The sequence below is a fragment of the Phoxinus phoxinus genome (genome assembly GCF_949152265.1).
Source record: "Phoxinus phoxinus genome assembly, chromosome: 19".
In the NCBI taxonomy this organism is placed as follows: domain Eukaryota; kingdom Metazoa; phylum Chordata; class Actinopteri; order Cypriniformes; family Leuciscidae; genus Phoxinus; species Phoxinus phoxinus.
Window position 1 is genome coordinate 6,317,619 of NC_136894.1, and position 26,712 is coordinate 6,344,330.

General features: G+C 38.1%; 1 protein-coding gene across 1 annotated transcript in view; it reads right to left on the bottom strand.

Moving 5' to 3' along the window:
• Positions 1-26,712, bottom strand: part of thsd7aa (thrombospondin, type I, domain containing 7Aa) — a 116,529-nt gene that overhangs the window by 63,217 nt on the left and 26,600 nt on the right. Inside the window, exons 2-3 of the mRNA XM_079589851.1 lie at positions 8,687-9,632; positions 4,416-4,664 (exon numbers count right to left, since the gene is read on the bottom strand). Coding sequence (XP_079445977.1) covers positions 4,416-4,664; positions 8,687-9,632 — 1,195 coding nt within the window. The remainder of the gene's footprint in view (positions 1-4,415; positions 4,665-8,686; positions 9,633-26,712) is intronic.

Consider the following 26,712-nt stretch of genomic DNA (forward strand, 5'->3'; position numbering starts at 1 on the left):
TGACACACCCAGTAACTATATCACTTGAATGCTTCATTTTATTTTTCCCGTCCTGATGATACATCCATTTTGAAATAGTATCATTCATGAGTGCATTTGGATATTAGGTTTCATTAGATTATCAGAGAGAAAAGTAGACCAATAAATGATAAAAAATAAACGTCTATATTGAATGTAAGCTAAAGCACACACACATCCCTTAACTAAGCTAAAGCACACACACACACGCACACACGCATGCACGCACGCACGCACACACACACACACACATACATATGTATGTATGTATGTATATAGTAATTAAATGATATGATGCATAAATAAGGGTCTACTTAAGTCTTGGCTAAAAAGGAAAGAACTTCCTCTTTTCCACATGTGTCTCGATGATCAAAGCCTGAGGGCACGCTTTGGGGGGAAGTGCTGGTTGTGCGTGTGTGTGTGTGTGTGTGTGTGCATGCGTGTGCGCATTTGTGTGCCGTTGTGTTTAAATGTCCAGTGACCTTCAATATAACAAGACCTGCTTTCAGCTTTCAGGAGAGTTAAAATAAGGAGAGAAAAAAAAAAAAACTCTTGACCATGAACATGCACTCTAGACTAAGAAGTAAATGGTCCCTTTCTTTGCTTCTGTAGTGTAAATTAAAGAATATGAAACATTCATTTCAGTTTTTGAATACAACGAGTCTGATTTTAAAACCAACAGAGAATTACTGTTGACTTTCCATGGTAATGGCTCTCAACCTTTTTTTCCCAGATTCAAAATGAAGTCCATTTGACCTCGCAAATGCAAAGCTCCATATTCATGAGCTGTGAGTCAGTGTGTACTTGAGTGTGCTTCTGACAAGACTGCATTCAATATTTTGTTTTGAGGACCTCACTTTCCATTTATGCACCGCACTTGAGCTACATGTAATGTGCGAAATGAGAAAGGTTTCTTTTTTTTAGGATTCACATTTTGGATCCTAGAATGAGTAATGCATTGCAAACAAAAATGTTAATGCTCCATGGCAAAGCAGATATGATTGGAAATCAGGGTTATTCCACCAAATAGTTAAAAACATTCTTTTTTTTTGTTTAAAAACAAATATAAACTTTTTTTTGTTATTTTGACTAGTTATAATTTAATGCAAATACACTTACAGGCCATTTTATTAGGTACACCTTGCTAGTAAAGGCCTGGAGCCCCCTTTTCCTTCAGAACTGCCTTAACTTTTGTGGCATTGACTTAACAAGGTGCTGGAAACATAGATTTTGGTTCATATTGACATGACAGCATCACGCAGTTGCTGCAGATTTTTCAGCCATCAGAAGATGAGCATGCCGAGGTCATAAAGTAATAGACATGGTCAGCAACAATACTCAGGTAGGCTGTGGTGTTTAAACGATGCTCAGTTGGTACTAAGGAGCCCAAAGTGTGCCAAGAAAATATGTGCCACACCATTACAGCACCAGAAGCAGCCTGGACCGTTGATACAAGGCAGGATGGATCCATACTTTCATGTGGTTTATGCCAAATTCTGACCCTACCATCTGTTTGTTGCAGAAGAAATCGAGACTCATCAGATCAGGCAACGTTTTTTCCAATCTTCTATTGTCCAATTTTGGTGAGCCACCAGTGTGATCTTCTTCTACTCTTGCCTTTCTATCGGCTATCAGCCTACAAAGTCATTTAAATCACCTTTCTTCCCCATTCTGATGCTCAGTTTGAAATTCAGCAAGTTGTTTTGATATGTCTACATGTCTAAATGCATTGAGTTGCTGCCATGAGATTGGCGGATTAGATATTTGCATTAACGAGCAGTTGAACAGGTGTACCTAATAAAGCGGACAGTGTAAATGATCTAAACTATTTTTATTTTTTACTTTAGAAGAAATGTTTTCAGTAATTTACTGAGTAATTTTACTCCAACGCATACATGTAAATTAGCCTGGCTAACGCCAGACCCAATTCTCGTTGAGACTTGGGTCTGGGAATCACATGTTCATTTTCTCGTATTTGAGGCGTGGTTTACGAATGCCTGGCGCCGTTTATTGGGTGCTAAGAATGTCTATCAAATGCGCCTGTACGTAGCTCCAGAGCCATATAGCCATCTCTCGGCTCTGCGTAGCTCATCATAGCCAATCGTTTCAATTATACCAGATGACGTATATAGAGCGACAGAAATTAGACAAGGAAGAAGACGATGGGTAAGATATTTTTTTGTAAACAATGACGTTCAGCGACTATTGCCGTTTGTGCAAGATAAACATGAGGGTCGAAGGTATAGCTATATGGATTTAAACAAACTGCTTAGTTGTGTCGCATAGATGTCGTCATCGTCTTGCTGCTCCCTCCCCGTTCTGTGATTGGTTCCCTAGATGAGGCGAAAATCTGGTCCATGGTATCCAGACTGCCTTTCAGCGTGAATAAAATCGCGCTGCGCAAAGGCAGTATGAGGAAACCCAGGCTACATATAAATAGAAAAATCCTGAGAAACTGCTAATTTTGCAGTGGTCTCTAATTTGTCCCCCTAGAGCTGTATATATTTAGCAAAAAAATAAATAAATAGTAGCTTGGCTTTAATGGAGCTACATGACAATTTTACTATAGCTTTCCCAACACTGAATCATACGGAATCATTCACCATGAGAGTGAGTAAATAATACAGAATGAAATATCCCTTTAAGAGATTTACGAGATGCTTAACAGTGGGTGAATATTAAATTTTAATAGTTACACGCCATTCTTGGCCACCTCGATCTCACTCTGGGGGGACGTCTGGTCATAAACCCCCGCTGTAAAGGATTCTCAGTGACAGCAGTGAAAGCACGTGTGGGGTTTGGTGAGAGGCACGGCGGGCACACACTGGGTCAGCGCTACAGGAGCACCATTCACCTCCATCAAATACACCTCCACTCTGGAGATCCAGTGCAGCGAGGTGATGAGTGATGGGGAATGGACCGGCCCATCTGTAGGGAAGATCAGATTAGACAGCGTGTGGTCTGTCCTCTCAGACGTTCACTATTCATCAGCTCACCTCCTCCAGGGTGGCGCTGAGCCAAACCACCAACCTGCTACCATCTCTCCATCTTCCCCAGCAGGACCCTCCCCCCACCCTCACTACCCCCTTCACTCCTCCATCTGTGTTTTAACAGATTCATGCTATACGAAAGCCATCAACAGATGATGTCCATACAGGGAGATTCCTTTAAAGGTAGGGAAGGCAATTTTCGGTGAGGCTAGCAATAGAGAGCTAGCTTATAAAAAGCATAAGATCCCATCCTCCCTTCAGAGCATATCCAAAGCCACGCCTCCTCCAAAACACATGAACGCGAACAGCACACAGAAAAGCCTCACGAGAGATATAACTTAAGAGTATAATGTCAAGGGTTTCCATCTCTTACAAATTATGGTAGTTATGGCGTGAACGCATCATAAGACATTGTATCATTACCCTCGAAAAGATGATTGTATGAACATTTTATGGTCCCACACCTATATATATATATATATATATATATATATATATATATACATACATACATTTAAAGCACTAAACTTAGTGATTGCTTTTAGGATGTGAAGAGACTTTCAACAAACATAAAAAAAGAAAAAAAATGGAACAAATCACCCTGCCTTTAAGACCAGGCCAGGTGAAGTTGATTTACATGCATTAATCCAACCACTTGTTTTTTTTTTTTTGCAACAAAGAAAGTTTATATAATATTACAGAACAATGTAGGCCTAATTAAGCTAAAGAAACATTTCTTATTATTATCAGTATTGAAACAGTTGCTGATATTTTAATATTATATTTTAATATTATGTGCTGATATTTTAAACTTTGTTTCTTTGATTTTTTTGATTAATGGAAAGTGCAAAATTTATTCAAAATATAAATCATTATAAATGGTTTTACTTTTCATCAATTGAATGCATCCTTGCTGAATAAACATATTCATTTCTTATTTTATATTTAAAAAAATTGCTATTCACTGATAATCTTCTCATCTGCCGGAGTGGCGGGAGTGCTAAAATCTCATTCAAAGTTTTAGTTAACTTTTTTAGTTAAACTGTTTTTTTTTTTGTTATTCAGTTAACAAATTTCACTTTTAGACAAATCATGCCATATTTGAAGGACTCTCGAAGGGTTCAAATGGGTTCTACATAAAACCCTAGGGTTCTTGACTTCTTTTAAAGAACCCTTTATGCCAACAAGTAATAATTAGAATAAAGTAGAATCAAAAAATGAATTAATTAAAACTAAATGCATAAAATGATCCCCTATGGAAACCCCGCCTGACAGAACCCTAAGGTTCTATATAGAACCTTTTCTTCTAAAAGTGGAGTCATTAACAGTAAATGCTTAATTTTAGATATTAGATCTCATATAAATGTCATGATCCAAGCACTGAAGCAGAATGGATGAAGCACTTACACTACACATGGTGGGGTTTCTTCTCCTTGAGGTGAACACTGCTCGCTCTCCTCCAGCTCCGTGCACTCGGCTCCTCCACCCACGGGGAACTGCTGCACCTGCCGTGTGCGTGTCCGCTGTCCCTTACGCCCATTCAGATCGTAGCACTCCTTTGAGCAGACAGACCAGTCCGACCACTCGGTCACATCACAGTCCTTAGGGATGACACAGGCTTGATATGTCACGGGAAGTGTCTGGTGGTTACACTGGCTGTGGGATCAAAGAATAAAGTATGTTATTGATCCAAGAATCCAATCTTTAATAAAACTAAGCTGCACATTCTAAAAGATGAATGTATTTAACATCAAGTAAAATCTAAACACCAGAGGAAAGAGATACTATTATTTATAGAGATGCACCAATACTAAATTTCTCCACTGATATCGATAGCCGATTATTCATAATGACATTTGCCGATAACGATTGTTTGTGCTGTAACTATACAGGTTACCCTGTAATTTGGTACATTGATATAATAATTGAGATTACAATTAACAAAAGAGCCCAAACTATGATATTCAACTGCTTTTATTTTCAGATAATTACTCAAATAGAAACTGAATTTTTTGTATAAAACACAGTTGCACATAAGGTAGTTTTCATTGTCTTAATGACAAATGTATTGAAACATATATACATTATTAACAGTAAATAAGCTCCTCGCTAGTGTTTTATAGCTAACTAACAAACTAAGCATTGTGTAACTTTCCTGAGGTAAATGCAACGTTGTTGGCGTCTTTCCGCGGGTGAAACACTGATTGAAGTGGAAGAAAAGACTCGCGCTCCGAGCTGCCGCTTAAACTGAGGCGCTACAGTGATGTCACGTCAAGCTTAAGAGCGTCGACACGCAATTTATGAATCTTTGTGATAAAATGGACATACTTTGAAAGCTGAGACTTTGTTTCTTATCAGAAGTAACAAAGCACACAGCTCTTAACGAATATTGGACAGAATGCGCACTACAAAGAGCCTGCTTTAATGTCGCTAATATTTTAACTGTTGATGTGCTGTTGCGTTAACATAAGACCAATCTTGGATAAGGATGATGCCAATTATGTTGTTATCTTTTAAAAAAAGAAAGAAAAATTATAGTCTTAAGCCTGACCAAGTTGCATTCAATTAATCCCATCCAATTATTGTAAAACACTATAGATATATGCAAAATGCCATAAAGATAATAATCTTAATACTGCTTACACTCTGACACAGGATCTCACCAGGAGTTTTCCTCATTCCTGTCCTTTCATTTATATTTCACTGCAGTCACTACAGATTGTGATTCAATTTAGATATGTATCAAACTATGACTTCAATGCTTTTTAATTAAGAGGCATCAAAAGCATGCGACGGCTTGGCTTTGGGGGTTGTTATGATTGAGACTGTGGCCCTCACTAGAGCTCCTACATGACATGTAAGCAAGATCTCATTTGTCTTAATCAGTCAGATGAAGAAATCAGAGGCTTAGATGGTTCACAGATCACAGCGTTGGTGTCTAAGGTGGTTGAATTAAAACCAGGCAGAGGCCATTCATGTAAACTAAACTGAATCTAAACTAAACTAAACTAAAATAAAATAAAATAAACCACACCCTTTAAGAATCTATTAGTTTTTATAAGTTTTAGCCTATATTTATTTTATTGTCGCAGGGTGTTACTTTAACACCGTGCACTTTTTGTGCTCTAGGGATGATGTTTATTAAAACTAACATAATTTAATTTTCTTTTTGTTATATATTTTGAAAATTTTACCATGCCTTCATAATTATTTTTTTAAATACCTTAACAGACTGGCATTATATCCAATTTGAGATTATGTGCCCATGAAAAAAACACCAACAGCAGCATTATGCTACATTTTCCCAGAGCACAAAACAAGAGCCTCATCAAATAACTAATAATTTTGGTTAACTGACATTTGCCACGGAATGAGGTCTGATTTCGCTTTTCTTGTTCCTGACCTTGCCATTCCATACATTTGATCTGAGGTAGGACGCTGCATTAATGCGGTCATCAGAATCAGCTAAGCCTCTTTGGGGATTTCAGCCATCTGTGAAGTCAATGAGTAGCTCTAATGTACTGATCTGCCTGGGACAGTGCGCATCTCTCTCCCATCTTCCTGCGCTAATCCCATATACCAACAAATAAAGGCAGATATGACATGACTCTAGTAGGGGAACCTATGGTGAGCATGACATCATTGCTTCTGAAAGGGAGTTGAAGGACATGTTGCTTTGCTGAAATTCACTCAGAAAGTCTAAAGTTGCTTGTAGTGATATTCAAATTTCACATGACAATACCTCTTCAACTAAAGCAGATTAAAAGTTTCACCATGTGAGACAGAATGAGGACATGCATTGGAGATCTGTGAGATTTCTCAATCAAACGGAACTTCAATAAAACATTGTCAATGACAGGCCGAGCAAACATAATGAAAACCACTTGCTGCAAAAAGGCAATATTATAGGTTGCATAAAATTGCTTGTATGATGAGGGACATTTCTGAAGGAAAATGACCATTAAATCTTTGGTTTATGATGATGCAATTACATTCCGGGCAGGCAGTTAGTACTAGGGTGATGGAATGATGGGAAGGCAATGGGCTTGGGCCATCATATTGACATGAGAGGGATGCTCCATAAATGAGATTTCTCTCTCTAGTTAGCCTATTACTGACTGAATCTCTGAAACTTCCTCGAGGGAAACTCCACAGCAAGAACTGTTTAAAATTCCATTTATCATACTCCACAATCCCCAACCGAGAGGGAAATAATAACATAGGGAGTCAATCATGGCCTTATGGTTAGAGAGTCAGACTGGTAACCTGAAGGTTGCGGGTTCGATTCTCAATACTTTGCAGAAAATGACCGAGGTGCCCTTGAGCAAAGCATCTAACCCCCAAATCGCTGCCCGGCACCATAGCAAAAATTACTGGCCACTGCTCCGGGTGTGTCTGTGTTCACTACTCCTTATGTGTGTGCACTAACTTGGATGGCTTAAATGCAGAGGACAAATATACCATACTTGACCTTCACATGTCACTTTTACTTTCACTTAGATTAAATGAGCGTTACAATTCAGATTGCTGGCATGCAGTGTATTCACTGGAGTCTATGACTAAACAACATAAAAGCTGGAATACATTTAGAAACATGCCAGAGGTAAATATTAATAGCCCTAGGGATCTATAAGTTACTACATGTTTTTCTATGAAGCACCTTGTTAACTTTGCTAAAGCTGGAATGTGGAGAATATCAACAGATATCAACAAACAACTCGAGAGCATGTGTTAAAAATTAAGTATACATGTGCGGTGGTCTCTTGTTTTTTTAATGAAGTCTGTTTGTACTTTTGCCTTGTGTGTATATGTGTGTAAACAGCATTGTATGTCATGGAGTATGTGTTGGTGAATGCGGGATTGACATATCCCTGTGGTCTAAAACAAGACATTAGTGTCGCCTCTGTGCTCTCTTCTACTTTCTAACACTTGCACAGGGAGAGAAGACTGACCAGCTTTCACACGATGAGGAGAAAAGAGCAGAAACACTGGAGGTGGGAAAGAGGCAATGTTGACATAATATCACCAAGTTGATAAGGTCAGTGAATCTGTACTTATGCTCTCCCTTAAAAAAACAATAAAATGAAAAGAAGAAAAAAAGATCACAGTTCTCCTCCCTGTGTTGATATATTTATGTTAGGTCTAGGTAAAAATATAGATTTTCTGATTAATCTCGACCTTCACAATAATACTGTTTTTACTGTATTATTGATCAAATAAATGTAGCCTACATGTATGTGAATATAATAGACTTCTTTTTACATAACCAAATATTAATGACCCCAAAATTCTGAACAGCAGTGTATACATTTTTACAGGATTAGCCGAGAAAATATATTTTATACATAAGCAAAGTTGATAACTGTAACTAAACTATACCCAAATTAACTGAAGTTAAGTCAAATCTAAATGCACCAAAAACTTGTGAATCAGAACTGAATAAAAAAAAAATTATTGGTACCCAAGCCTTAGATCCTGTTAATACCGTATCCAACTGCCATTTAATTAAAAAACAATTGATACAATGTTGATTGCAATAGCTTCTACTACACTGCAAAAGTAAATTAGCAAACCTAAGGCAATTCCCTGCACAGAATGAAGCCTCTAAAAGAATAACAACTTCATAACCAAACCAAACTGTGCATGACAAGACAAGAGATGAAGAAGAAGAGGCTGACCTGAACTCCGCCGTGCTTCCGCTTCGGTGCACACACGTCACCTCCCGGGTCTGATAGCCCACCTGCAGGTCCCAGAACTTCAACCCCTGGCGGTTCTGACGATTCCTCGTCCTCTTATTTTTGATGAGCTCCCGGGTCTCAGGGTCCCTCATCTTCCCCTTTGCCCTCGCCCTGTCCCTCACACGTTCTCCTTTGTTTTCCTTCACCTCCTTTTTCTCTTTGTTCTTGCGTCGCTTGCCCTGGCGCTCCTGCCTGGCTTGCCGGTCCCGTTTTGCTTTCCGTTCTCGTTTCGGCTCTCGGGCTTCTTGTGTTTCCCTTGCCTGTCGTATAGGTGAGGTGGTACAGGGGCCCCAAGGTCCCACCCTCAGGCTGTGCAGGCTTTCCTCGCCCTCACATTGGCCTGGCTGGCAGGTGCGGAACTCTGTGAGGTTGGGGCAAGCCGAACCGCCGAAAAGAGGCGGGGCTAGAACCAAACGCAAACGGTTCTGCAAGCCCATCCCACAACTCTTGGAGCAGGACGTCCATGGGGAGAACTCGGACACCACACAGTCACGTGGGCACGGGATAAGGCAGGCCTGCTCTAACCGTGGCTTGGGCTCAAAGTACTCGCAGATGGCATCTTCCGCAGACACGCCATCCGATTTGTGCACGCAGCCCACTTCCCGCGTCTGGATGCCCTCTTCGCCCCGAGTGCATACCGCTGGCCTTGGCACGCCCGCACTACGCATAGACACCGGCACACACTGGTTCCAGGCCCCTAGCTGCCAGTCGTACATCTCTTTGTGCCAATCGCAAACCCGGAAGCAGCTCTGTTGGTTGCTGGGCCGCTCTGACTGCTGGCAGTTGGTGTGTAACGTGGTCCAGCCCTCGGAGTGGGCACACCATACCGCTCGGCTTTGACTTCCTCCCGGACCACACTCGTTCCCCATGCACCTACCCCACGGCCCTAAAAGAGAGATGAAGATGAAAGAGACAACATTATAATTTAGCAAAGCAATAGAGTCAGTACTGGTAGTCTTGAACAGATGTCCTGATTTGCAGTCATGTTCAATATCCTGATCGCATCCTGTTACACTTCCTTTGCAAGTCATAATTAATGTCTGCAGTCTACATGCACTTAAGACATTAAATAGAGCTAAAAACAGGACATGAGCAGGAGGAGTCAAATACCCATTGCCTGAATCAATATTCCGGTATTCCCAGGGACTATAATTCAAAACACTCTAGGGAAGTGCAGTAGTGAAGACAAGCTGATTTTACTGATGGATTTCACAGCATGCCAGAAACATCTTTGTGGTCACAGGGAGAAGAAAGAAAGAGGCCGTTTACATTGTTTTAAAAAGAAATATTTTTCATGAAATATTAAAATGTGGAATTTGGTAAGAATATTTATAAAATAAAAAATGCATTAATAAAAATAAGTGCAAAAATATTAGTACTAAGTACTGTAGCTTGTAACAAGGGGAGTATTCTTAAAGGGACAACTTTGTACATTACCTAGCCATAAAAGGTGCATATTAGTACCGTAGAGTAGTAATAAGTACCCACATTTAAGTAAGCATTGCTATTTTTTTATAAAATAGCAACCGTAACAAAACCATAACTATTGTAACTGTCCCTTGACTTCATTTCATTTGATCTTCTCACAACGAATATTTTTTTAAAAGCTCTCTAACTACATTAATTTATCGTATGTTCTGGTATCTTTCTTATAAAGTGCCTGGGTGGGCACTTATAAGACAGGGTAAAGGGGTGATTTATTCCAGGGAAATGAAGGCCATTTGAAGCCATGCTTTATGACTCCACTTGATAAAAACGAGATAGTACGATGTAAATGTCAACGGAAGAAGCAGTGTGCTGAATTAGCCTACAGCTGCAACCACAAGGACCAGGTCAATACAGATCGATACTGACCACAAGAAACCACTTCGGATACAATAGACAGAGCCACCACACACTGAATGACCTCAAATGGCAGAAAAAATATATTTATACACCACATGTACTCACATGTGCTCTTTTTTTCCTCACTGTTCCAAATACAAGCTTCTGATTTAATAAAAAAAACTAGCGGTGAGTAATTTCTGACTTATTCCACATGCAGTTTATCACATGGTTAGCCACTGTAAACTCCAATTTTCAAGGGAAATCAAGAGCAATTGGATTTTGAAAGCAAGAAGGAAGATTAAAATCCCAAACAAGTGAACAAGTCTGCATGTAACACTCAAAATACAATCACTGGCTTAAGTTAAACTCAATCGACAGCATCTGAATCATAATGTTGAATACTAATAAAAGTTTACAATATTTACCTCTCTATTTTTCTCAAAGTGCCCCTATTATGCTATTTTAAAGGTTCCTAATTTTGGTTTGGAGGTCTCTTACAATAGGTTTACATGCATCCAAGCTAAAAAAACAATTTCTCATAATATGCATTGGAGCATCACCCTTTTTTCTCACAGTCTGAAATGGTTAGATCAAGGATTCAGTCTCTCCAAGCCCCTTTCCGAGAGCATACTCTGCTCTGATTGGTAAGATGGCTCACTCTGTTGTGATTGGTCTACCCCTTACAGCACGTGTTGGAAACAAAGCAACCATTACCATATATGAATTTCAGCTCTGGAGGCTTCCTCAGCACTTGATACACAGCGATTTGAACAGAAACGTTTGTGTTGGTTTTACCGTAAATGAATGGAGCAGTCAAAAAATGTTAAAGAGGTGGTTGAGTATGATTTAACTTTTCTAACTTTAGTTAGTGTGTAATGTTGCTGTTTGAGCATAAACAACATCTGCAAAGTTACAACGCTCAAAGTTGGTCCAAAAAGGACTACAACAAACGGCTGGTATGGACTACATGACATTCCTCCCTGGTTAGTGACATCACAACCCTAAAATGTACATAAACCCCGCCCCCGGGAACACGCAGTCCATGTTGAGAAGAGTTGTTGTATACAGGTGCCTTCACGTGCTATGGTAATTATGGTAAATACCAAAAGCCGACGTGGAAAATGCACATGAACACCCCCTCATGTGGTATTTTCCACTGGGCAACTCGTAGAATATTTTGATGCACGAGTTGCCGAGATGAGATAACCTTTGACCTTTTCAACATGGCGGAGAGCGACGCAAGCGTTGTGAATGGTAAGCATTGTACACAACTAAACGTTTTTTGCTACTGTTAGCGGATTGTTTTTGTAGCCTATACAATGTTGTGTCATTAACAATTGTAATATAATGCGTTAACACTCAGTGTCAGTTTTAAAAATAAAGTTATGTTTGGTGTTACCTACCCAGAGCAGATGTTAATACCAGTTCACAAGTGGAAAATATCATAAAAGCACTTGAACACAACACACTGGTAAATACCAGTTCACAAGTGGAAAATATCATCTTTTCCACAGCACGTGAAGGCAGCATAAGAGTACATTTGTGAGTCTGCTCAAACTTTAGCATCCATCTTTTCACATGCAATAGAAAGTCACTCTGTGTGTATCTCACAACAGTTCCTATACGAGCGATGTATAGATTATCATGACAGAATATGCTAATTGAAGATAGTCAACTTAACAGCAACATAAATTCATCAACTAACCATTCAGAAACCTCCTGTTGCATTCTACATGTTCTCACTTCTTCTTGAGTCTCTCCATCTTTGTCTGACTCCGTTTTAACATTAAAGACAGAACAGTTTCTGTCATTTTAGTGTCTGCGTTAGGTAATCACTAGGGCTGTAACGATTAATCGCGATTAATCGCGATTAATCAAAATTCAAAATAAAAGTTTGTGTTTACATAATATATGTGTGTGTATTGTGTATAATTATTTTGTATATATAAATACATACACATGCATGTATATATTTGAGAAATATTTGCATTTATATACTGCATATATATTTTTATATGATTTATATTATATATAAATAGAACTATTTTATATATAAATAACACATTTTTATTAAATATATACATGCATGTGTGTGTATTTATATATACAAAATAATTATACACAATACACACACATTTATTATGTAAACACAAACTTTTATTTTGAATTTTGATTAATCGCGATTAATCGTTACAGCCCTAGTAATCACAGCTGCTAACACACATAAGCTCTTGAAACCCCACCCTGCAGCAGCTCATGCTCATTTGCATTTAAAGGGCCAGGCACAAAACTATGCGTTTTTGCAAACCCTTAAAAAAGTGACAACTTTAACATGCTATATAAAAATATCTGTGGGATATTTTGTGCTAAAACTTCACACATCAAGTTTGGGGACAGAGATTTATTTTACATCTTGTGAAAAGTGCATTTTACCACCCCTTCAAATAGTCAGTGTTTCAATGGTATAGTCACAAGGCGTAAACAATATGCATGTTAACATATTCATATATTTGTTATACTACTTCTTTTAAACCCTCCATAAATTTGCCCCCTTTACTTCTAATGTAAGTGCCCAAGTTCCCAACCCATGTTCGTTCCACACATTTCCACTGCAGAAAAGGGGGACAGCGGAGAAATGCTGTCACTGTCTATGGCAGTCTTGTTGAGCAATGAATTACCATTATAATAACATTGTTCTTTGTATATAAATATATAAAACTGTGTGTGCGAGAGGAACCCATCGTGTGAGTAAGTGAGTGATTCAACGGTTTTAGATTATATATATATCCAAGAAGGACAGATAAGAGTCCCGGGAGTTTATGCGAGCTGCCGGTTCGCTAGAATCACTTCTGGTACCGTGAACAGCAAAACAGAAGTGACACACTGCCTGAGAAAACACTGGGACATGCACTCTTTGATATTATAGTAAGATAAACAACACATAGCAGCGTTATGTCACTGTTCATTCCTCAAGTCTGTGGAAACACGCGGTCAGTTCATGACAAGCTCCAGTTTGCCTGGCCGAGAACAAGCTCTGGCTCCAGAACATGAACCGTTCTGGTGGAATAGGGGTACGCGTAAACCAAATCTTGCTTTTTTAGATAAAACATTATTTATTGCTTACTTTTTTTGTGGTAATCAACATCATGCCACAAATGCTGCAGATTGAGAATGTACTGTTGTATTGAACTTGGAGAACTCCTTTAACCAGAGCTACTATCTCACAAACAACTGCAAGTGTTTGTTGGGGAGGCATAATGGACCTCCCCAGAGAGAGCAGGCAAGAGCTTCTTCATTCACAACGCCTGAAGCTGCAGGTGCTCAGAATAATTTATGAGCATGTCACAGGGTGATGTGGTCATCTACAGGCCAGGGGACACCGGGGGAACGCACAGCAGAACACCATGCTGGAAGCATGAAGCATCACAGAAGCATGATAGAGTCATGCCCGCAAATTTTAGAAACGACGGAAGATGGCAAATTCATTTCCATCCGTAAAGGTTACCGTGGATGTGGTATATTTAATGAAAAGAGATGGAAAAGGCAGGGATGTGGGAGTGAAAAAAGGAAAAGTAAATGGGTAAAAAGCAGAAAAGAGGGAGATGGAAAGAGGTTTATGGTAGATAAGACTCCTTTGTTTGTAGGCCACAGCTCCAGCTGTTAGATTTACAGCCGCAGGGCATCAGTAAAAGAGCTCATCAATTTCCCTGTCCGTTCATCCACCTGCCACTCACTGACGTTTATTATCTGCTATCACACACACACACACACACACACACACACACACACACACACACACACACACACACACACACACACACACACACACACACACACACACACACACACACACACACACACACACACACACACACACACACACACACACACACACACACACACACCAAATACATGCACACATACCCAAGTATTGCTCAACAACTGGTGTTAACAGATCGTTAACAAAATTCAGTTAAATGCAACTATACATTTCTGAAAATTCATAAAGCGGTTTAACTAAACAAAATCATGCGAGCAAGAGAGTTGTTGTTCTGAATATAGACTGCAGCAGATAATTTAAGCCATGCTGATATCCAGACAAACAGCGTGATTGTGAGTGGGACTTTGCTTTTCACAACAATTCAATAAAGAAGTAACTTTAGCCGGATATTGCCTTTTTACTTTTTTCAAGTTTTTTCAACTTGCATTTGTTTTTGCACCGCCAACAAAGATAGTTCCGAAATAAGCCAATGAATGTACATCTCTGAGCAACACACTAGCGGCTTTACTGAATGAATCAGTGTTGGATGAACTGAACGAGTTGGTTTAATGAATGATGCAATGAATCAATCATAAAGACAGGTTTCGTTGAGTGAATTTGAATTTTTGACTGAATCTGCTGAGTGAATGATTATAATAATTCACTCACAAAGAGTGACTGAGTGACTGTGTATTTGACTGAATTGATTGAGTGAATGATTTAGTGATTGACTCATAAAGGCGTGTTTCGTTCCTGAATAAATCAGTTTTGGATGATTGATAAATCAAAATAAGCTTTTTTTTTTCATAGCAATTACATTTACTACAAACATTTTCCCATGTCAGCAAGAAATCCATTATACAATAAATTTAGGTTTTCATTTTTACTCAATCAGATTATCAAAGGCCTTCATTGGTTCAGTGGAAGCAAGTGATTGCTGAAGGTTAAGAGACATGTTTCTCACAGATATGATTATGTACAGTAGTCAACTGTTTGAGGATGAGAAGTTGGAGGAAAACACGAGAAAGATTGATGGAGAGAGAGACTGCTCGTATGTAAAATAATTTATTTTTTGCATCCTCTCCCCATTCCCAATTTGGTGCTTCCTGTGGTGCCAGGTGGGCAAGCTAAAGCTGGCATTTACCAGGGAAATGTAAAACAGCATGAAATGTTGCTCCATACCAGCTTGGCTGGATACAGAGGCTTTGGAAAATGGGAGCATGCTGGGAAGATACTCGGCATTCATACGCTTCAGACACCCACATGATAAAGAACCAGGAAAAGCCCGGGAAAAGGTCACGCATTTCAACCGCTGACTATTGTTTAGATCTGCAAGATTACAAAGCCAAAATGTTATTCCATTAAATTGCATGATATTTGCTGTCAGAGGGGGAAAAAAAAGACATCATTCTCTGCAGTATTTTATCAGACTCGGTCTTAGTCAGCGGTGAGAATCACAGTCGAATGAGGACAGGAGGTTTTATCTACAACCCACAGAGAAGTACTGAAGTTGTGCTGATAACTAATAATATCATGAACAGCTCACATGCTCACCTACACATTCAATATCAAGATATCTGCTACACCCGAGACAACCATAGGAGTCATAAATCTTTTATCCCTTTTTCTTATTCATGTCGAATTACTTTTTTGATCACAGTAGACACACTAATGCTTTTCCAGAGCTTGCCTCAGCTTCTGTTGGCCACAAATCCCTTTACAGAGTCTTCTGGATTTGCCTGTTTTCCTTTTCCTGGTTGAATGATAGTTGGGTAAAGATAATTTTATGGTTGTAGAGTGATACAATGTCATTCACAGGTATGTCACTGATTTTACAATGTTGCTAGCAGACACATGCTAATGGGATGCTAGCGTAAGGAATAAGGAGCGAAGATGTTTAAAAGGCAATAATCTCAAACTCATATTATTCTCCTTCAAGGATGTATTGAGTCACAAAGTGACCCATGATGAATATTTTTATTGCTCAGAGGTTGCTCTTTTATATCTCAGGAGACTTAATAGAATTTTCATTGTTATTTCCCGTAGGTAACAATTTTGTCCTAGATGTTTCCCATAAAATTCTAGATAAAAGTACACAGATTAGACCATTTTTACATACAGTAAGAGTGAAAAATATGATGTAAATTGTCCCATGTGGTAACTAACTGGTGCCACTCAAGAAAATATTTATTAATAATAATAAATATAGCTGCAAGCAGCAATTATCGGGGCCAAACACAACAGAAGCAAACAAGGAAGCTAGCAGCAGACCAACTGCAAAATAATTGTCAATAAATACATTTGGAGACAGTTTTAAGCAAAAAGGTTTGAATGAATGAATGAATGAGGCATTTATATAGCGCTTTACATATGTACTACTATACACCCAAAACGCTTTACAATCATGTCGGGGTCTCTCCTCAACCACCACCATATAGGTTTGATTACCTTTAAACATATTGAGTTGTAATGAGATATAATTGTTTATAATATAATTTCATTAAAATGTTTGACCACAAGAGGATACTGCTCTGAAACTTTTTGAGGACTTTCAGGGCACAGTGCCGAAGACACATACTGAGTTTTGTAATGATATGCTACAGCATTCGTAAAATAAATACCAATATGCAACACCATTGCAATTACAGCTTTGGCTCTTTTTTTGTAATTTTGTAATTAAAATGACGGCCATATTTTCCAAGGTACACCAATGTCATAATGACTATAATAGCAACTGACACTGCATGTCAATTTTGAAGTCAATCAGACCAACTGTTCTGCAGTTAGAGCGAATCTCATGTTTTGTTCAATAATAGCGCCCCCAGGTGGCACAGTCCAACCACTTTTTGTGTGTCCTCAGAGTGCCCTCATACATAAGTGTGTCAAATTTAGTAAAAATATCTCATTTTGTTTAAGAGTTATAGACAATTATATATACAGTATATATAGAAATTGTTCAATATGCTTTCAATTTTCCTATGGTGGTCTCATCTCGATCAGACAAACGGTTTCGAAGATATTCTCAAAAGTTGTTTAAACGCTAAATCACAACATTGCACAAACCATAAGGCGAAACCCAGCATGTTTGGTATCGTTGGACTCTAATGAAAATAAGTAAACCAAATCCAAAGTTATAAGCATGTAAATATTTTATTTAACCACTAGGTGGCACTGGCTCAAAACTTTTCAGGCTTCTTCAGGGGATCGTGCCGATGACAGATATCATGTTTCGTAACGCTACAAAATTAAAAATGGCCGACGCCCAAAATGGCCGATATATACACCTAAATGATATATATTGTATTATAAACATAATTATTTCATTGCATCTGACTACATTAAGTTGCACCATAAAAATATTTGTTTAACATTTAGATTGTGCAGGGGGGAAATTGTTATTTGATTTTAGCCATTGTCCTCTTGGCAAATCTCAGCACAGAGTGAGACTTTGTTGACACACAAATCTCAATCATTGCTGTATAGGCTGTATATAAATCTCATCTTTAATATTTCCTACAGTGATTTGTGTCTTTCTCAACAGTGTCATTAGACTCTTCCTTCTTCAGCTGTAAGAATCCAAAACTGCTGGGTTTGATTAATCATGCAAAGTCACTTAGAGGTTAACCACTGAAGCCCTGCAGCTTTATCTATCTGCTTTTATCTATTCACCATTTGGCGAAACAAAATGCTCAACAACCAACTCAAGCTCTAACTGAGAGTACATACTATTGAGAATATGGTATTTTCAGCATCATCAACCGCACTAATTTTTGAGCGAAATATCCTTTTAAACCCGACTTTGAGCCGTGCTGTTGTGTCTTTATACCCCAGTAAACTACATCTACTTGTGTACACGCTACACACACCCTTATGCTCACCAAAAAACAACTTTTCACTCTATTCTAAGGGTCAGAAATAATGGTTCAGCTTGAAAAAGCTGAATCATCAATAGAAAATGGGTATGAGCTTCACAATATCAAGAACATGTACTCTCATAAATCATTGTAAGGAGGTAGAAAAAAATACAATAGCTGAATTTCGAAGGGTTGCATGAGTGAATCTAAGCAGTGTATTCAGTCTCTGGCAAATATGCCCACTTCACTCAGAGATGGGATTCCTACCCCCTGCTGAAAGTCATCTAACACACAGACTTCCACACATTTATCATTCACCACTGAGCATGTGTGTGTATGTATGCGACAAGGAAGAATTGCGTCCATATAACCTCACACAGCGAGGTGGTATGACCACCTGCCTGAACTGTCAGTGAAGGGCTATTGGCCACCTTTCAAAAATGACGAATAGATGCGTGTAAAACAAAGTTCTATAGGCTTTTGTCAATCAAAAATCCACGGATAGTTCACCCAAACATTCTGTCATCATGTACTCACTCCAATATCGTTCCAAACCTGTATGATTATCTTCAGCAGAACACAAAAGTAACCAAACGGTTTTGGTGACTATTGAAAAACCACTGAGACATTTCTCAAAATATCTTCTTCTAAATATGTCAAAATATTTTGTGAGGCCACTTCGAATGAAATGTAAATTACTCCACCAAACACGCACACAAACAGATCCAAACAAACCGTCTCGGAGCTCTCAGTACAATTCCCCTGCCATATTAGTTACACATTGTTATTCTGCAATAACACAAACCCTCAGAAGAACTCCGTTTGCTCTCCAGCCATGAGTCAGCCAGAGGAAGCCACAGAGAGGCCGGTGAGACACACGACTGACACCGGATCAGTCCGGCTCGGGTGGAGGTCCGTGCCCGTCAGCTGTAGGGAACTGGCCACATCCTCCCTTTGTTCCTGGAAGAACAGTGGCGTTCTGTATACTGTGAACTCACAATAGAGAAGCACCGAAATCTGGACGGGTGTGACGGCGTGCCTGGTCAGGGCTTCAGCCGCCTACGCACAAAAATACTGCATGGCACAAAGGATCCTTTTTTGGCTCTTCTATCCAAACACACCCACAGACAAACGCTGCAAAACATTTAATGTTTTGGATTCAGTATGTTTTTTTCTTGGTTTCTGTAGAACAAATCTAGTCCTAGATCAAGGTACATTTAGTAAATTTGTATTATTTAAATGATTTGCCCAACACTATGGAAGCCCGTTTCAGTATTCAATTAATTTTTTTTTTACTGGAGATTGAGAACAAGACAAAAAAAGATATACACATTCTTCTTTGTTCTTTACGTGCTCTCCATTTAAAGTTAAGTCCCAAGCTACACAGTGTTCATTACAAACAGCTGCTGTTATCTAATTCTAACAGAAGAATAATCAAATCTTGGATGGGTAATTAAGAAGAGGCTTGCTGCAAGATGATCACGAGGCAGTTGGGCTCTTGAGGAGACAACACTTTAGCTGCTCTACCGAGGCATGATTTATTTGCGATCATATGTTGAGTACCTTCAAAATGTTCTGAGATTATCTCAACGCCTGTGTACACTGAACCTGTGGCAGGTTCAAACAAAGATTTGTCAAAAAAAAATTACTTTGCAAAATTTTTTCAAAATTATTATCTTCCAGCGTTTGATCTTATGACCTCATAGTGAGATGTGAAACAATATCTAGTTTTTTTTGTTTTTTTTAATGATCATGCACTATTTTATTCCATCTTGTAGCATTCGGAGGTCATTTCAAGATACAGTGTTTTTCAAAGATCTGAGCCAGTCAATGATGTTAAACATCACAACACAGAGTAAAATATGTAGTGGGCTGCTGCAAATAGTAGCCTTATCAAAGCAGACATCTATGACGGGAGGAAAAGCAAGAGGAGGAGAAACCGCAAATAAATACGGACAGAGATGCAGAGCAAACGAAAAGGACGTGTAAAGGAAATCTTTAAGGATGTATGCGCTTCAGATTAATGACATTAGTCAGAGTACAGAGCAGGGGGCGGAGGGGTTTACAAGATTGGATTTGGCTCTGATAAATACGAGAGAGGAGTAGAGAGAGAGAGGAAAAAGAGCGATGGAGACCGCAGGGGTCACGCCTGCCAGCATGTGGCCGTGTGGAGGGGGTAGAGTCAGAGGGTTTGTGGGCACCACAACACTGCTTTGATTAACATCATGTTCACGTCACATTAACATACACTGTAATCCACCCTTGGAAATAAACCCTCCTTTTCATCTTCATACCCTGCTTCAGTCTGAATGAGGGAAACAAAAGGGGAAAATTGAGTCGAATCAACTTAATTGCGTAATTAAACAATCAATTCTCCTTCTAAGACAACGAAACAACAAAAGGGCCCGCGCCCCATTTATTTTGTGTATGCTTCGGGCGGGAATCATTTAAACGAGGAATATTGTGACGTGTTCATTCCTGGAAAATACAATTCAAAAAACAGTGCTTACTAATATAGATAATAACTCCCTTTGGAGACTGGAAAAGAAAAACAAACTAAATAAAGTTGAAAACATATGCCCTTCCTAACTGAGGAAGTTCTTGTCCAGGCCCTTGTCATTTCTAGACTCCAATACTTCTGGTTGGACTTCCAGCGTGTGCAATCAAACCTCTACGATCCAGAAGGTCTTCAATGAGCCCAAGAGAACCCACGTCACACCTCTGTTTCTCTCTCTGCACTGGCTACTGTTTACGGATCACATAAAGTTCAATGCATTGATGCTTGCATATAGAACAGCCACGGGCTCTGCACCCTCCCACCTCCACCTGCTTTTATGAGTCTACAACCACTCCAGAAGCCTGAGGTCGGTAAGTGAGCAACGCCTCGTGTTATTCTCACTGAGAGGCACAAAATCAATTTCCAGAACATTTCCGTTAACTGTTCCTTGGTGGTGGAATGATCTTCACAACGCTATCCGGAACGGAGATATTCAAGAGAATATTCAAGAAACAGCTTAAAACTCATCTCTTCTGTTAGCACAGAAAATGACGATGAATTGCTTGTATTCCTCATTTGTAAGTCGCTTTGGATAAAAGCATCTGTTAAATGAATAAATGTAAATGTAAAAAAGAAGAATAGGTCGTCTTTAATTCCTTGTTCCTTGTTCTGATTGGCTGTGGCAAATTAATTAGTCCTGAGTTTATTGTTTGGAATGCAGATTTGTGTTGGGCAAAGACTAATATTGCAATAGTATTTTTGCTGTATGTGTGTGTGTATTGTATGCTATTATGTCTCCAGCACACACAGTTGGTGTGTGGGAAAGACACCAGGTTCAAACACAGTTCTGCAGAGCCCTTAGAGGCTATGTAAGGTGTCTGAGCTTAAGATCACACCGCTGGAGATCAGCACACACTCGCCTGCTTAATTCAGCTTAATGCGCAGGCTAAAGCAAAACTTGGTCTGGCTACAAGTGAACATTTAATTTGAAACCTGAGGTTTCAACCTTGACTCTATGGCAAGGACATTGTAACATTGATGCACTTTTAATTTACTCACCTTACCTTGTTGACGTTTATTTCTTCTATGGAGCACAAAAGAAGATATTATGTGTAGAATTTCTCAGTCATTGACAAGACAAAGACAAAAAGTGCTTTTCAATTTCTCTAAATATTTTCTTTTGTGTACCGCATAAGTCAAACAGGTTTGTAACGACATAAGGGTGAATAATTACATTTTTGTGTGAGCTATCCCAAGATCATAAAGATTCAACTGATTAAATTTATGTGACTAAAAGTGGATTTAATATACTGTATTTTATTATTTCTGTGGCCCTAGAGAATCAAACCTATGACTTTTGTGTTGCCATGCTTTACCCATTGCGCTACATGTTTTGCTCCATCTGGAACTGCAATGTTTATGTTTGGGAGTACATACATTCGGATGTATGTTATGGTGAAAAATGACGGTGAAATTACTGTAATAGGTTGCTGATTTCTATTGTTCATTATGGTGACGATGTTGATGGCAATTATGACATTGACAGTGATGATGATGGTAGCAGTAATGAGAATGACTTTGGCAGTGATGATGATGTTAATGACAATTTTACAAAAAGCAGCTGTGTTCTGTGATGATTAATAAATCAGACAAATCTTAAGATTTATTATAGAAGTGTTGTAGCTAGGATAGTGAGCGAAAGTTTGTTTGTCATGGCAGTATATTTGGCTATTTTCTATCGCAGAAACCATGATTAACATTAACATTTAAAACAGAAACTGATAATATGAATAAAAATATATATATATATGTTTGACAGACAATGAGCTCTGATATGTACATATGGGAGGGTTTTAGTAAGATTAGCTCAAAAAGGAAAGAGGAGCAAAGACAAGCAAGCATAAAAACAGGGACAGGGAGAACTGGGAACAGTGGAGAGACCAGGCTGCCAGCGGATTATTGTTTGAACATATTGGAGAGGATTTAGTGAAATTAGGGAAGCAGAATAGATAAATAGTGTGCTAAAGAACAGCACATGTTGGAACTCAATCTCTCAGTTAGGCAAACAGTCATGGTGCCGATGTGGTGCCAGCAAAGATCTGCAGGAGGATTCATTAAACTTTCTTAAGAATAAAATTTATATTTTTCTTAACTGCTATTTTCTAAATTAAAGGGGCTATCATTTAAGAATTTGTATTTATTACTTGCTATTTATTGCCAATATGTCAACAGCTTGTGACAAAAATTAAAAAACAAAACCTTCCCTGACTTAGGTTGTCTATGAAAGTCTGTAGACTGATTTTTATGTGAAGGACTCTGCACGTTTTTTTTTTGCAGAGAATCCGGCCCCAGCATGGTGATATCGACAGTTGGCAGGAGTGTTATAACTTATAAAAGGTTAGTTTATTGTGGAAATTGTGGTTTTTATTAATACTTTAAAGATAAAGCAAACTTATACAGTTGTTTAAAGGTTAATATACTTTTACTGAAGAGTATACTGTAAAGGTCAAACAAATGTGAATGGATTTTTTTTTAAAGAGCATATATTTTCTCTAGTCCAAAAGTCTTGAGAAATTCTGGGATTCAAAAGTGTATTTAAAAAATAGTATTAAAGTTTCAGGTCTTGAAAAAATTAAACAAACAAAAGTTGTGACTAATTAAATTAGCTGCCGACTAAAAAAAAAATACAAAATTAAACAACAACAACAAATCCAAACAGAAGCATTTACAGTAATAGTCTCAGACATTTAGACTCCACTTTATGTCCAATCGGAAGACGGAAAACTTAAAGATTAACCCCAGAGAAGTAATGCTGTCATTGCTGCATTTATTGCAGTACCAACCATCTGGCCAAGTTCAATATGTCAAAGGCAACAACCACCAAAGGGATTTAATTATTGCCTTTAATTGTAATGGAGGAACAGAAAAGAGAGATGCATGTAACAAACAATAACTTGTTTATTTTCAGCTGTACCAAGTCATGTTTGATAGACAGAATCAGAACAAGAGCGAGAGTCACTCACCAGCTAAATATAAAGTCGGCATGAAATGAAAATTCACTGTGTATTTTCTAAATGCATGTTATTGATCTTATTGTGAGCAGTTCATCCATAGATGTCGTTAATTTCGATCTTCCATTGAAATGACAGACTTCTCTATGGTGACATTATTCTCCAATAGTTTAGTCTGCTTAAACTTCGCACTTTTCTTACAATCAACTGCAAGTTCACATTCACATCTGCCTACATCCAATTAACAACCAATGGATAAAACCAAGTCCAGCCCTACATCTTTTTTTACTTTTCGATAATCACTTTAACAGATGTCATGTATGTCACAATATGGAAGATTTGATGCTCCATCTGTTTCATCATAACTTTAACATAAAAAATTAAGTCAATGCAATGCCTGTTAACATGAGTATTGACACCACTGAGGAAACATTGCAAAGATGGTATCAGTTTAGTATTAAAATACAATCAAAAAATTAAACTGGATAAAGTCGGCATGAAATCGAGGTTCTGTCTTTTCTTCCCTTTCGTCTATACCATATCGTATATCTACTATGCTTCTGGAACAAGAAAAAATGTAGGGTGGGACTTGATTTTGTCTATGAATTGATTGGATGGTTGTGGTTTGCTATTGGTCGATCTCGTGAGTGACAGCTAAACACATCAACAATACGGGGACACATGAATAATAATAGAAAAAGATGTGCATGAAATAACAAGTTATGTCATGAAACTCTAGATGGTGCAGCCTGATAACGTAACCTGCTGAGTCATTGAGTTTGCTGCTCAACATTTAAAAAGTGAGCCAATGTTTACTGTAGCAGTTTGCACTGCGCTTTCAAAGTTCCCCTGAAACTCTCCACCTCCCTCAGCTCCACCTGAATAAGATCTCTCACCTGCAAAGAGCGTCAAATCCATCGGCGTCGCGTTTTGAGTGACCAGAGCGTCAATCAGAAAGTTGAAAGTAGCTCAACTTTATGTTAATGAGCTATGACGCGGTTCAGCGGCAAAACAGAAATATTTACGACCGCTCGTTTTAAGCGGGAATGCAATTAATTTGCTCACGGTAACACCAATTTGACCAATTGCACTAGATGCAAATAATAATAATAATAGCTAATTATTTTATTTTTTTCCCGACCAAATGTGACCAAAACGGTTATAAAAATGCTGTCATTATAAAAGGTTTCTAGTGTCAATGTATTGCTTGTTTTTTTCTGTTTACATTTCATGTTGTGACAAGCTTCCCCGTATTTTTTGACAAGCGTCCTTGACAGGGCGGCCAGAGCTTCTTTGCAGCTCAAGTCGGCGGCGGTGTGTACGTACAGTAAAGAGGATGGATTAAGTTAAAGTATAGACAAAAAGCAAGTTTCCATTACTCACACTAATATAGAGTTGGCTTGTTTATGTGTGTGCGTATTCAAGAGTCACGAAAGCTTAGTGAAGATTACAGCGTGTGCACTAGATAGGAATCAAATACAAAAGGATTGAAGTGGATTGAAACGTAGCTGTATTTGGCTAAACATTTTAGACAACAGGTTGACTGGAGTGGATGTCAGTTTTTCATCCATAAAGATGGGCAAGATCTGAATTAAGGAAGATAAATATATCGTTCACTATGACATGCGGCTGAAGATCTCAATGTTCAGTGTGCGAGGCTGGTGGGCTCCATCTGTGTGTTTGGTATGAAGTGAGTGATTAGAATGACCTTTGATGGTCCGATTCATTTCCTGTAGGTCTGCATGTCACTGTTAAGCAAGGGTTGGCTTACGCTTGTCGTCTCTTGGTAATATTATACCAGATATAACAGTCCATTCAGGCTTAAACCAGCCTACATTGTCTATATTAGAGATGTGGTGTACAGCACATAGTAATTGCATTTCATTGGAAACGGGACCATTGGGATACAATCATGGAATTGACCTTTAAGGTTATTATAGTGTCCTTAGTTCTTCCTATATATATATGAGATTAACCAACACAATCAACTGGTGAATGATCCCATAATGCAGTTTATGATGGTAAAATAAATTAATGAACTAAAAAAGAGCAATACATTTGCAATATTCATACATTTTTGTTAAATGTCAATAACACTAAAACATATTATGGAAAAATCCCTAATCCTAAAATGACATATATACATTAAACAATTAATGAAACATTTATTTAATGAAAGCTCTTCCATTCACTTTTACAAAAAAAAAAAAAAAAAAAAAAAAGACTTAATTAAACAAAATGTATAATACAAAACCAACACAAAACATTCACAAACAAGAAAAAATAAACATATCAAGTTGTATAAATTAATATTAACCAACATTGTTCAAAAGTTTGGGGTCAGTAAGATTTTTTTTTAATGTTTTTGAAAAAAGTCTCTTATGCTCTTATTGCGAATATTGCAAAATACTTTTACAATTTAAAATAACTTTTCTATTTTCAGATATTTTAAAATGGCATTTATTCCTGTGATGGCAAAGCTGAATTTTCCGCATCATTACTCACACACTTCAGAAATCATTCTAATATGATCATTAGCAATTTTTTTTTTTTTTTTTTTTTTTACAGAACCTAAACATTTGAATGGTAGTGTATAGCATTTCAACCCTCTGGATACTGGTATTGCTGCAATTGTGATTTGATTGTGAACTTTTAAAGAAAAAGAAAAAGAAAAAGGTGTTATATTCTTTGTCTAGCAGCATTATGCCAATAAATTCTGTAAAAGCTTGTTCATAGTTGTTCATGATAGTAAAAAAATTTAGCCGTCACACAGTACGTGTGTATTTCCAACAGCTTCAAACGTGGCTCATCAGATCGGAATTTATATTCTGGACTATTCATTTTGTAAATATATTTTTGGTGGAATACACAACATTTCAAGTTCACCTTCTAAATCACACCCAGCCATCACACTTATCTGCTTTTCTCAAGAACATCATATAAAGAAGAAAAACAAGAACATCATGGGCTGACCTTAAACACAGGTGAAGTAATCGCATTAGGAATTGAGACCATTA